The sequence below is a fragment of the Cicer arietinum genome, chromosome 6, assembly GCF_000331145.2.
Source record: "Cicer arietinum cultivar CDC Frontier isolate Library 1 chromosome 6, Cicar.CDCFrontier_v2.0, whole genome shotgun sequence".
Taxonomy (NCBI): Eukaryota; Viridiplantae; Streptophyta; class Magnoliopsida; order Fabales; family Fabaceae; genus Cicer; species Cicer arietinum.
In genome coordinates this window covers 10,614,356-10,627,928 of record NC_021165.2, presented here as the reverse complement: position 1 = coordinate 10,627,928, position 13,573 = coordinate 10,614,356, and the positions used below count along the sequence as shown (strand labels likewise).

The 13,573-nt window shown below is 24.3% G+C and overlaps 1 protein-coding gene across 1 annotated transcript; it reads right to left on the bottom strand.

The window, feature by feature from the left end:
* Positions 1–9,850: 9,850 nt before the first annotated feature.
* Positions 9,851–11,268, bottom strand: LOC101506013 (probable 2-oxoglutarate-dependent dioxygenase AOP1). The gene is made up of 3 exons (XM_004504432.4): positions 10,838–11,268; positions 10,394–10,724; positions 9,851–10,230 (listed from the first exon to the last, which is right to left on the bottom strand). Exons 1-3 carry the CDS (start codon positions 11,215–11,217, stop codon positions 9,988–9,990), a joined length of 954 nt encoding a protein of 317 aa, XP_004504489.1. The 5' UTR covers positions 11,218–11,268; the 3' UTR covers positions 9,851–9,987.
* Positions 11,269–13,573: the final 2,305 nt, after the last annotated feature.

Sequence of the window (13,573 nt, the reverse complement as noted above, 5' to 3'; positions counted from 1 at the left end):
AGTTCTTTAAATAAAAAATATAGATATATATATATATATATATATATATATATATATATATATATATATATATATTTTCAAACTATAAAAGCATTTAATAAATTTTATATAACTTTGAATATTATTAAGCATCCTTTACGCATCATAAATAATTAATAATGATATCAAAAATTGAAATAAAAACTTTAATAGTTTTAGAGTGACTAATATAAATAACTTAAATAAGTATCATATTGTTGCTTAAGCATTACAATTAGGAAAATGATTACAATTTTTTAAGTGTTTAAATTGTGAAGAGAATGGAGATTTATATGATAATAAACAAATAAAATATTTATACATTCATAAAGAAGCCATGTTATGTAGCCTAACTAAAAGACGAACTTGAAAATATATATTATTTAAAATGATACCGGTTATTTTATAACAATATTTGAGAAGATTTAAATTTTATCTTTTGAAATTGCATTGTTCGGACATATATTAAAAACTACTTAATTTTTGCATATTTCATTTTGTATTAATTGCCACCACATTTCAAAATAAAGATAAAATTATCTAAAAGTTTTAAACAAACTAAAATACTTATATACATATACATATATATATATATATATATATATATATATATAATAATAATAATAATAACAACAATAATAATAATAATAATTTTTTTAAATTAATAAAATTTCTCTGGCTGATATATACATTAAACTCAATTATCTTATAATAAAGAAAATATTATTTTGTACCTCTTTAATTAGCCTTATAAAGTATTTCTTCTCTTTATACTTTTTAAAATTCGAAACTTTCACAACATACCCCATTTCAAAAATTAGAAAAAAGTTATTATTTTTTTCTAGAAGTTATAAGTTTCAAATTTTGTAAATAAAATTTTCGAGTTATTTTTTAAACGAAAATTTTATTTTGTAATTTTAAAAAGTTTATTATAACTATCGAAAATTTTAGAAAATAAAATTTATGTTTCTATTAAATTTCTGTTTGTATTAAATTTTCGGATTTTTCTGTTTGTTGCTGCTCCCACCAAATGCCTCTCAAGTCAATACCAGTCGGATTTTTCAAAAAAAAATCGAATTTCTAGTTTGTTAAATTTGTTTGCCATATTTTAAAAAATATCCGATTCTTACATAATCTAAGAGAGAATGTCAACATTACAAATGTAAAATTGAGATTTTAAAAAATTGTGGGATAGTAGTTTAAATGTAGGGTTACCAAATCCAATTTTCTACATTAAATTATATACATTAAACTCAATTAGCAAATATATTGAGTTTATTTTAGAGGAGGACAAGAAACCAAAACCTACTTGAAATCGATAAATTCTAGTGCTAAAACAAGCAAGCATATTAAGTGGAAACAATTTATCCGATCCACAATTGAGTTTTCTCATCTAATGCCTTAATATGTACATTTTCTATTAAGTTTTTTTTATAAGTTTACTCCACCTGAAGTAATTTGATGCACGTTGAGCAATAAATGTTAAAATCTCTTCTAATAGAGATTTAAACTCAAATTCGGCACATTGTAAAAATATAGTCTCTTTCTATGCATTTAATCTCTGTTGATTTCTATGAAGTATTTTATTGATATGTAACAATGAAATATGTGGTGTTTTGATGAAACAAATATAAAAGAGTAATTGATTTTTTGACTTTTGCTGAAATATACAAGCAACATATTCTCTAATAACAAACCAAAACTAATATAGCATTAGGTAGATTTTGTATGCACATGGAAATCCAACAATTTGCATCAATATAATCTTTCAAAAACCATCAATGGGTTACTAAAATGCAACATTCATTGTCCTTAAACTATATATCAATTAATAAATGTCAATATTGTTAAGTTGAACGTTTTATTGTAGATTCAAACTCAAACGTCATAATTATGTGAATTAATTATGATAAAATTTACTATATCTTTTAAGATAAAAAAAAATACAATCTATCGAATCTAGACAGTAAAAAGTTTTAAATTTGAAATGACAAAGTCCAATATAGCGCAACAATGTTGGCCATTTTATGAGTTGTTTGCAACTACATTATTATGTTAAATCATCATTAAGAAGCAAGGACAATGCGAGTACAAATTCTTATCAAAATGTTTATTGTAAAAATTCGCAAGAGTTGGAGATCAAGTCTTTTGTTGTGAAGAACAACTCCGAATGAATTTTCTAAAATAACTTAATGCAAAACATTTTTGTTTGTAGTAGTTGTCTTTTGTCGAGTGAAGTTAGAAGTTTCTTAACGTATATGACTAATGTTTTTTTTTAAGAAGTAGTTTAGGTTGAATGACAACTAGATGATACTCTCAAATGTATTCAATAATTGAATAGTGGAATTATTTTTTAAGATTGGCCGGTTGGACAAAAAAATGAATTATATTGATATTGTGCCAAATGCACGTAATTTGAGTTTAATTAAATTAACTTCAATCTTGTTCAGTTTTTTAACCTACCAACAAAAATCAATATTTTAAAGAGAATCTTTTGTTATAAAATTTTTTGATAACGAAATTATGAAAAATGATTAAAATGAAAATATAATTTGGGAATTTTTTTATAAAAATTAATTTTTTGAGATTTTTTTTTTCCTTAAGAAATGTTATTATGTTAAATTTTCTTATAGTGAATATCTAAATTATTAAATATTAAAATTATTATTTTTTAATCGACAATAAATAAATCTTAAATACTTATAATATTATTTTTTAGATTTTACTATCTTTTTATGAATTTTTACTTGTTTATCATATGACTTTTGTTTTAATAATCTTAGACTCTCTACTTCTTGCTCACCTTAAATGTTTTGTGATATAGCTATTATTTGGCTTAATTAGTCTTGTTAATAATTATCATGAATATTACAAAGTAATTTCATCTTCTACTTGATACAAATGAGTATTATTATGTTATAAAATATAGTGTTACATGTTATTGTTATCATTGTCTCTTATATATTATTTTTATGATTATTAGTGTTAGAAATAAATTTTCCTTTTAATTTTTGTTCAGATATTTTTTGATATTTCAAAGGTATTTAATAGACTAATTTGATTTTGATTTTACTTCTTAAAGTAATCTTCTTAAGACAAATTTAATGTAGTTACATTTTCTTTTTTGAATTTATATACATATTTAATATTTTATTTTATTTTATGAATGTTGTTTACACACCGTAAGATAAAGAGTTAAGATAGTATGTTGTTGTAATTATTTTATCATTAATATTATTATTATTTTTATTATTGTTATTATTTGTTAACATTTAAATTTTTATTTTATGTTAAAAGTTACAAAAAAAAAAAGAACTAAGAATGATTTTCCCTTGTCAACAATCATTGAATATTTTTATTACTATAAAATGAATTTTGTCTAGTTATCTAAATTAAAATATCTTTCTAGTATTTACTATTATTATCTAAATGCTGCAAATCTTAATTGTAAAATTATATTTTTATTTATTTAATTTTATCATGTTATTTATTTTAAAAGACTGGTTGGATTAAAAAGAGTTTACAAATATACTAAAAGTCTTTTTATAAATTGATTTAGAAATAAAAAATTAATATGATTATTACTAAATGAATATAAGAGGTTAATCATGGTGACTTAATTTCGAAGAAGGCGATAACAATAATTTATTTTTACTATCTTTGAAATTTTATTTTACCTATTAAAAAGTTTATCAATATATATATATATATATATATATTTTTTTTTGGATTGTCTTTATGAGATAAGTTACAATATGCGCGTGCTATTAATAATGATAAATGTATCGAATTTATGGAATTTAACCTGATTAAATAAGTGGTTTTATGAATATGTTATTTTATTTGAATTTCAATCATTTTTAATTTCATTAACAAGTTTTAAGTGTTATGTTATTATCAATTATTGTGATTGTTATTTATTATTATTATTATTATTATTATTATTATTATTATTATTATTATTATTATACATTATTATTAATGAATTTTGCATATTAGTATTGCATTGTCAAATTTTATTGTATGATACATAAATAAACACAATTAAATCAATTTCTTTATAGAAATGATTTTTTTTATAAAAGGATCTATGATATCCTTCTTGTTCTATTTTTAAAATTTTAAAATATTGTTATCAACATATAATTCTAAATTGTTGTATTTTAACAAATGACATTCTCAAATTTTTTTCTTTTGTTTTTCTTTATATGCTTATTGGTTTGTTTTAACTAGTTCATGTGTTTAGCAAGTAACTTTTATACAACGCAAGTTTTTACATTTTAGTCAAATTATTTCTATTCAAGAAATTTTTGTAACACTAATGGGGATTCAAAAGAATTTCATTTGGTTTATTAAGAAATGTGTCAATACTTGTGTGCAACTTTTTCATTTGTTTTTCCTCGTAGTTTCGAGAACGAAACTATTTTTAAGGGGTAGGTATTGTAACACCCCAATATTTTCATATATATTATATATGTGTCCTTTAGTAATTTTCGTAATTTATTATTTAATTAATAATTTATTCTACATGTAAGGAATTAAAATTAAAATTTACAACTCCCTATTTTACTTGAATAATTATAACCTTTATTTTTATTTAATTGTTTTGGTATGACAATTACATTAGAATGGTTTATGGCATAATTATTTCCTACATGGACAACTGTGTATTTTATTTATTTGATTATTTTCGATAATCATGAAATTTATGTGTTAGATACGTTAACTTTATTTTTTATATGTGACTTGCAGTGCTATTCTGGTCTTGCTTGATTTATTTTGGTTGATAAAATATTAGTTGAATTATTTAATTAAATTATAATTTATAAAATTTATATTGTTTGTTAGTTTTATTTACGACCAAATAAGTATTTATTTTATAAGATATTATAGAGTTAGTGAAACCCAACCTTTATATATAAGTGCTTTGAAAATATTTTTGGTTCATCATAAAAAAAAATTAATTAGTTGTTTCTAAAAGAAAATAAATATTTTTCCAGTAATATTTGTATCAAAAATTTGGGGCGTTACACCTCTTTTCCGTGCATCCATGGTGAAAATTAAAGAAAATTATGTTTTTTGGATTTGGGGGAAAATGGGGATTTGGGTTTGGGAAATTAGAGTTTGAAGTGACACTTGTTAGTTTGGAGTGATCTTATATGCAATGAATAATAGTATAGAGATTGGGTAACGATTGCATGTAAGATGAATGGAATTTGCAATTGACTTGATTTTGTATTCGGCTACATCATGTTGTAGTCGAATACAAAATTGCAGTTTTAGTTACTGACTTAATATTTGTATTCGACTACAACATCCAGTAGTCGAATACAGTTATTCAGTTTTTGCTACTGACTTGAATCTGTGTTTGACTACAATATGCTTTAGTCGAATACAACTTTGTCTTTTGTCAAAAAACTTGATTTTCAAACATTGTTCATGCATTTTGATACTTCGAAAATTCTTTTGATACATATGCTAAAATAAAAGGTTCTCATGTGCATTTGAAATATAACAATATTAGATTGTATCAAGTACTTTATATTGTAAGACTTCTATCATATTAACTATAGTTGACTTCTTTTTGAGCTTGTAATTTGATCCACTTTCTTTGGTATTTGTCTTTATAAAAAACATAAGTATTTTACATGTCTAATTCTGAATTTGAGTCATCTTCTCGAGCAACATATACTTCATCTTCTTCTGTTTTCCTCATTTGCCAGCTGAGCATTCATCAACAAAATGTCCAAATTTCTCACAATTGATTTATTACTTGCATCGCCTGCCTTTGATGAGAATTCAGACCTATCATCAGGTTTCTTAAATTTATTATTTCTCCACTTCTTTTCCTAGTCTCCTTTCTTGTATGCTTACGCTGCCAGTGCCTGATCTCCATGTTTAACCCCACTTCTTTCATACATTCTCAACTCACTTGCTTCTAAAGTTCCCTGCAGCTCTTCAAGACTCAATATGAAAATATCTTTGGACTCCTCAATGGAACACACAATATGATCGAATATGGAATGCAAAAATATCAATATCTTTTCACACATTTTCTGCTCAGTAAACTTGTTTCATAGTAAGCCATTTGATTTGTGATGCTCCTCAATCTTGAAATTAGATCAGACACATTCTCCTGCTCCTCCATCTACAGTAATTCGAATTGTCTCTATAGGGTCTGCGATTTCACTTTCTTGACCTTGATTCCTCCAGAATAACACTTGTCTAGAATGTTTCAAGCTTCTTTTGCACTTCTGCATCAGAAATCTAGTCAAAGTTGGTTGTGTCTAGGCATTGGTGAAGAATGAAGGTGGCCTTGCAATTTTTCTTCTTGTTTTCTTTAAAATTCGACATTTGCCCCTCTGTTGGATTGGCTCCCAAATCTTCAAAACCTTTTTATATGATTTCTAACACTTCTTGAAATTCAAACAATGCTCGAATATGCACTCTTCATCTATCCCAAACCTTTCCATCAAAATATGGTATGTGGGCTGGAAAATTTCCATTGTTTGCAATTGAACGCATCCTCACTTCACTCATGTTTGATCCTCACACTTTGCTTGTTTTTTCACTATGGGATCGAAATCTTGCTCTAAATACCAATTAGTAGCTTTCAACCTTATTACTTCAAGTGCAATAAAATAGAAAAGTAGAAAGTATATGAGTTGTAGAACTTGTTTATTGAATGAATGAATTGTGTTATTTATACATGATTCATTTTAAATGTCCTATAACTTTCTAACTAATTAATCAAGTGGTTAATTAGTTAGTAATTACATACAATTAATGTTTAACTTAAATTATAACACTTTTAATACCAATAATGTTCTTGATTTATTCTAATTTTATCATAAACTTCTTGGTTTCCAACCGCTTACAAAAGTGATTTATCAAACCAACTTTATTACTTATTTATTTTAAAAACTAAAAAACTATTTTAATAAAGAGAATCAACATAACATAAATGTTTGATAATTTCTTATTAGAATTAAAAACAAAACATTAAGATTTCATAGAACTAAAAACTTAGTTGTTAATAATTTATTTATCTCTTGACTAAATTTTATAGGCTTAATTGCAGTTTTGGTCCCCCTATTTTAGCTGATTCGCGAAAGTAGTCCCCCTATTTTGTTTCTCCCCAGTTTTGGTCCCTCAAACATAATTTTGGTCAAAAACTTTATGAAATTTCATTTTTTTTTTTTCCATATGCTAAAATAAAAGGTTTTCATGTGCATTTGAAATATAACAATATTAGATTGCATCAAGTATCTTATGTTATAAAACTTCTATCATATTGACTATAGTTGACTTGATTGTTGACATCTATTTTAGCTTGCAACTTGATCACTTACTTTGATATTTGTCTTCATAAAAAACATAAGTATTTTACATGTCTGAATCTGAGTCATCTTCTCGAGCAGCACATGCTTCATCTTATTATTTCTTTTTCTGTTTTCCTCATTTGCCAGCCCAACATTCATCAGCAAAATGTCCAAATTTCTCACAATTGTAACATTGAACCTTCTTCTTGTCAAAGTTCCTTGATTTATTACTTGTATTGCTTGCCTTTGATGAGAATTCAAACTTGTCATAGGGTTTCTTGAATTTATTCTTTCTCCACTTCTTTTTCTGGTCTCCTTTCTTGTAAGCTTACGCTGCCAGTGCCTGGTCTCCAGGTTTAACCCCACTTCTTTCATCAAAGGCAATTGTACAATTTTTTTATTTATTTATTTGTTAATAATATTTTTAGTTATTTATCGCAAAGAAAGAAATATATAGAGTAATATATTAAGTAAATATGAATACTATGGGAAAATATAAATAATTACATTAAAGATAACAAAATTTATTAGTTGTTTTCATATGTGTAAATAAATTCATACACCGGTAATTGAAAATGAACATAGATAAAAATTTAATAATGAAATAAAAATAAAAACTCCTAAAGTTTCTAACTGCCGAATATAAATAAGTACTCTCTTTCAAACAAGTATCATATTATCAACTAGGGTCAACCCAACAATTTGAAACCATTCAAAATGAAGTTTTTTTGAATAAAAAAAAAATAAGACTCTTATAAATGTAAAACAATAATATAAACATTATGAATCTTACAACTATAATTTAAAAACTAAATTATATATATATGTCATAAACAAAATTTAATATTGATGCCGTTTATGAATTTTTTATTAAAAAATGTAATACCAACTGAACAACCATCATTGACTCTATTTATGATTTTTAAAACATACAATAAAATTAATTTTTGATAGTCTATAAAAATTATTTAAATGTGTATCCTATAAATTGTAAAAAAATAATATTAATAAAAACATAATAGTGGCTTAGTTTGGATTTAAACCATAGATTAAACGACTATAAACCTAAGACCAAAAATAAAACGACTACAAACCTTATTACTTATCAATTAAGCTAACATGTTCTTAAAAGTAAATTTGTAACATCATTTATAATAATAAACTAACTAGTTTCGGGGTTCCTTCTTTAAAAAATAGAAAAATATGTAAACAAATTTACAACACTCATATTAATGACGTAAAATCACAAAATATCTATAAATATAACAATGTCTACGTGCATGATAATTTTTAATAATAATAATAATAATAATAATAATAATAATAATAATAATAATAATAATAGTAATAATATAAATATTATCATTCTAGCACAACATATATAGGAAAAGAATAAAATTACATTATCAACATGAGAGTTTACACCCACAAACATAAGACCACAACAAAATCCAACGAGAAGCCAAAATTACAGTTAAAGACCATTAGAACAGTCGGGACAACCAAGGAGATTCGTCCAACATTGATTCAATTCAAAAACAAAATACTTGGATCTAGTTTTTACCCACCACCAAGATTGAATTTTGATTATATCAATAAGATGATTCAATGAAAACTCTTTTTGACTAAAAATTCAATTATTAAAATTGACCTGATGCATGCCAACCAAATTACATGTAATTTAATTTAGCTAGAGTCAGTAATTACCATGTGCTATAAGTAGCTGCGTGTTTAGAAATCTCAACATAATTGAGATGTCTAACTAATTATGTTATGTTTTTGCAATCTAATTTTTTGTAAAAAAAATTAATAAATGATTTTTTTCCTACAAAAATAAAGGATATCTTAGACAAATAAAAAAAATCATATATATATATATATATATATATATATATATCATAGTGATGTTTTTGTACTTTTGATTTTTTGCTCCAATAATTTTGCTGTATTTATAATTTTTCCTTTCAAAGTCCAATCAAATATCTGGTTTTTTTTTTTAAATTTATGTCTATATATAATATAAATCTATATACAAATGGGAAATCAACGTTTGGTGTATTTTTATTTTAATTTACTTTTACTAAAACTGCTTTATTTAAAAAATTTAATTTTGTATATACCAACAATGTAAAGAGTCAATATCAGTAGTTGGATTAATAGAAATGTTTAATTTTTATCATAACTATATCAAAAGTCAGAAGTATGAATGATTGTAATATGCTAACAGTGTAAATCAATATATGATAATTAAACTTTTTTTTATAATTTACCAAAACAAATAATTGATTTTTTTATATTATATATAAAAGAAATACTAACTTTTGATGTAACCATTTTTTCCCAATATTTCTATCTTTACCTTTTCACAATAGCTTTAACTTTTATTTAAATTAATTTGTTTGTTTTATTTAATAAAAGATAAAATAAAAATAAGAGATTAAAAAAAAGCGCACAGACATGTTAATATCCGGTTACACGTAAGCAAAGGAAAATAAATAAGAGAGGAACTCGCAAGAACATAAATAACTTTGCATTATATAATAAGGCAATACATAATATTTGATAGATCGTAATCTATTGCAAAGAAGACCAATTACTCTGTTTTATTAATAAGGACTTATTGCCTTGCATGTGACACAATAAGGGATCAAATTCCAGCAAATTTTTCAAGAACCGACTCTTCAGTACTTGTTGTATAATGATAATCCACAAATTCGTCGTAATGGAATGATCGATAACGAAGAGGATGATCATCATCCACAAACTCAGAAGGCCCCTTAATGAGCATATTTTGTTTGGGCACTGAAAAAAGCACAAATACCAATCTCTCTTTGTCTCCCTTTGTCACCACTCTATGTGGAGCTGCCTGAAATCGTCCATTGCTCCATGCCTATATTTAAAAAATTAGGAGGTATTTTAAACTTATCGGTTATTTGATTAAGTGAAAAATGAAATAATTTTATATATAAATTAATTCTAATAAAAAAAAAACTAATAGAGAAATTACAACAACAAAAAATGGTATTGTAGTCATATATGTATGTATAGATTACCTTTAGTATGTCACCAACAATTACCACAAAACCATCATATGGAATTTTTACATCAACATAATTGCCTGTTTTTGATAACACTTGGAGACCTTGGACATCATTTTCGCATATGAGGGCTAAGGTGCCTTTGTCAGTGTGAAGTGTCAGTGCAATCTCAGTTTCTTTGGTGTCTGGAGGAAGTTGATATCTAGTCACTCTTGTATCATTGTAGTTATTTAGATCTTCAACATCCAATTTGTATTGTTCTGGAAGGCCAAGACTCTCCACAAGCATCTTCAGGATAAGCACGCTTAGTTCTCGTGCTTTTGAGGTCATGGAACGTAGTTCCTCACTGCATATATATATAATTGATTATGACTAATTTCATTATCAAATAACAAAAATAATTTGAAACAAAAATTACTAAAGAAAACTTAATTCAGTAAAATAAAAACTAATAGTTACCAAAAAGTTGGATTTCCTTCTGGCCACATGAGGTTAGTAAATTCTTCAAGAGTCGTATCTGCCTTAGGAGAATTATCAATCCCAAAACTTTCAGAATGGGGAATGACACGACTCTTGCTAGTGTAGCCCCTGTAAGGCTTTGGATTATATAACTTCTTCTTTGTCTCCTCAGGTAGATCAAACAATGATTTTATGTTTCCGAACAATCCCGCACGTAGTTCTTTTGGGATTTCATCACACCTTATGAGAAAGCAACCATGAGTTTCAAATGCTTCTCTCACTTTGTTGCCCATTTCTTTTCTTCCATCGCTTCCTTCTTCTAAATTCACTCCACTACTCCTTCGAAGATCTAAAATTGGAATTTCACTCTCAGTAGTCATTTTTCTTTCTTCTACCGTATTTCGATATGTGGATTGTAGTTGTATTTTTCTCTCACAAGTTACATCTATATATATATACAGTGACTAGACACTTTAATCGCATAGTTGTGATAAGAAGCAAAAATATATTAATACTTTTTTAAAATAAAATTGCAAAACATAATGCATTTTATTAAAAATATATAAATTAATATGTAAATGAACTTCATTTTATTTGACTATATTTATTTTATTATTTAATAATTGTCTTCACCTAACAAAGTGATTAATATTTGTTTTTGAAGATAAAGATGCAAAACAAAATATACAGGAAACATTTTATTTTATTTTAATGGTTGAATAGTATATAACTAGAGTTTTTTATGCTGCACATTGACCATTTTTTAAACAGCCTTCCTAAAACATAAACTTGAAATTAAATGTTATTATTTTGAGTCAAAAAATAGATGTTGTCATTTTTTGCTAATTAAAGTGAAACTATCTGCCATTTTAAAATGGTACAGTGTTTCTTTTAAAAATATAGGTAAAATTAACTATAAAATTTTAGAAACAAGTTATTATATTTAAGAATATATATATATATATTAAAAAATAATTTATGTATAAAAAATCATTCCTTTTTAATTAAGAACATTTATTTGTTTGATATTATACATTGAGCTTAATTATACTTGGAGGATATAATAATTAGTGATATATTCACTGAATTTGAGATGATGTTTCAAAAGAAAATATTCATTACTTGGCGGATCTTTTTGGAGACACTTATTAGCCATGGCCACCCCAAAGTCCTCTATAATTTTTTTAAAAATATATTACTTTTTTTTTTAAGTAATGTTATTGAAACATAATTTGACACAAATACAATAATGTGTATTGAAATACAAATAAAAAATGCGATCCTTTTTATTTTATACAGTATTGTATTTGTGTCATATGTTGTGTAAGTTGTGTTTCAATATTACTCTTTTTTCTTATCAGATACATTTGAGTTATAATTTAATCAACAAAATTGATCTATTTGATCCATGTTATGGATCAAATACATTAATTTTTGATGGTCAAATTATAACTCAAATGACTATTATAAAAAAAAAAAATCTGAAAGGAATTATTTATATAAAAATTACACAATCAATTACTATAATTATAAAATAAACTAAAATTTTCAACGTAAATTCCAACCATGTGAGTTGTTAATTTTATCTAGAGATATAAAAATCAAACACAATGATTCTATTATCCAAATTTTTTAACCAAAACTAACTAAATTAGATTGAAGCTTTTTATGAGTTTGAGTCCAAGTTGAACTAAACCAATAAATTCGACCTTTATTGATTTGAGATATAATTTCACGTAATTTTAAAATATATGACATAATACTCAAATGAAACATTTATCTTTTATTAACACTATGTCAATATTAATATCTTAAACAATATGTTGTTTTTAAATGTATTTTAATAATTATATATATGTATATATATTTATGGTAGTTAAGAAAATTGTATTAATAGTGTAAAATTTTAGATTTAATTTGAATGCATTAACTATGTATTTCACTATTTTTTGTAACATTCATTTGACGTTAAGAACAAAAAATAAAGTTTTTCGATATTGCATGAACAAAATTCCAACAAATATTTTTCAAAAATTAAAATTGAAAAACTGTTATATTCATTGACCAAAATCATATTTAAAAGTTTGGTCAATGTTAATAACGTTTTTGTAACATCTATTTGACGTTGAGGAACAAAAATAAATTTTTCTAATAGTACATGGATAAAATCAAAATAAAACTTTTTACATAAACTAAAATTAAAAGTTATCATATTTATAGAGAGAACCATATTTAAACTTTATTCAAATTATAATATAACTTTTCTTTAAAATTTAATTGCTTAATATGTGTCACAAAATTCGTTAGCACTTTCTTTTTCCATAAATGATGGAATTTAATAATACTCTAATTCCAATATTGATTACACATTGTTCGAGTCAATAAATTACTCAACTACAAAAATTATCTAAAACATTTAATAAGGACAAAGTTTGAAAAAAGAATTAGTTGTTTATTGAGAAATGAGAACGTCAATCAATGTGTAAGGTAAATATCAAAATTAAAATTCATGGAATATAATTTCTATGTTAGAAATCTAAAATTTTGAAAACTTGAAATTTACTTATTTCGAAAAAGTTAAACCATAAATATATAGTTTGTCTGGATAGGAGTGTAATTGTAGAATTATCTATTTTAAAATGAAATATAAATAAAAATAATAAAAAAAAATTATTGTATTTGATTAAAAATTAAAACAACCTACATTAAATATATATATATATATATATATATATA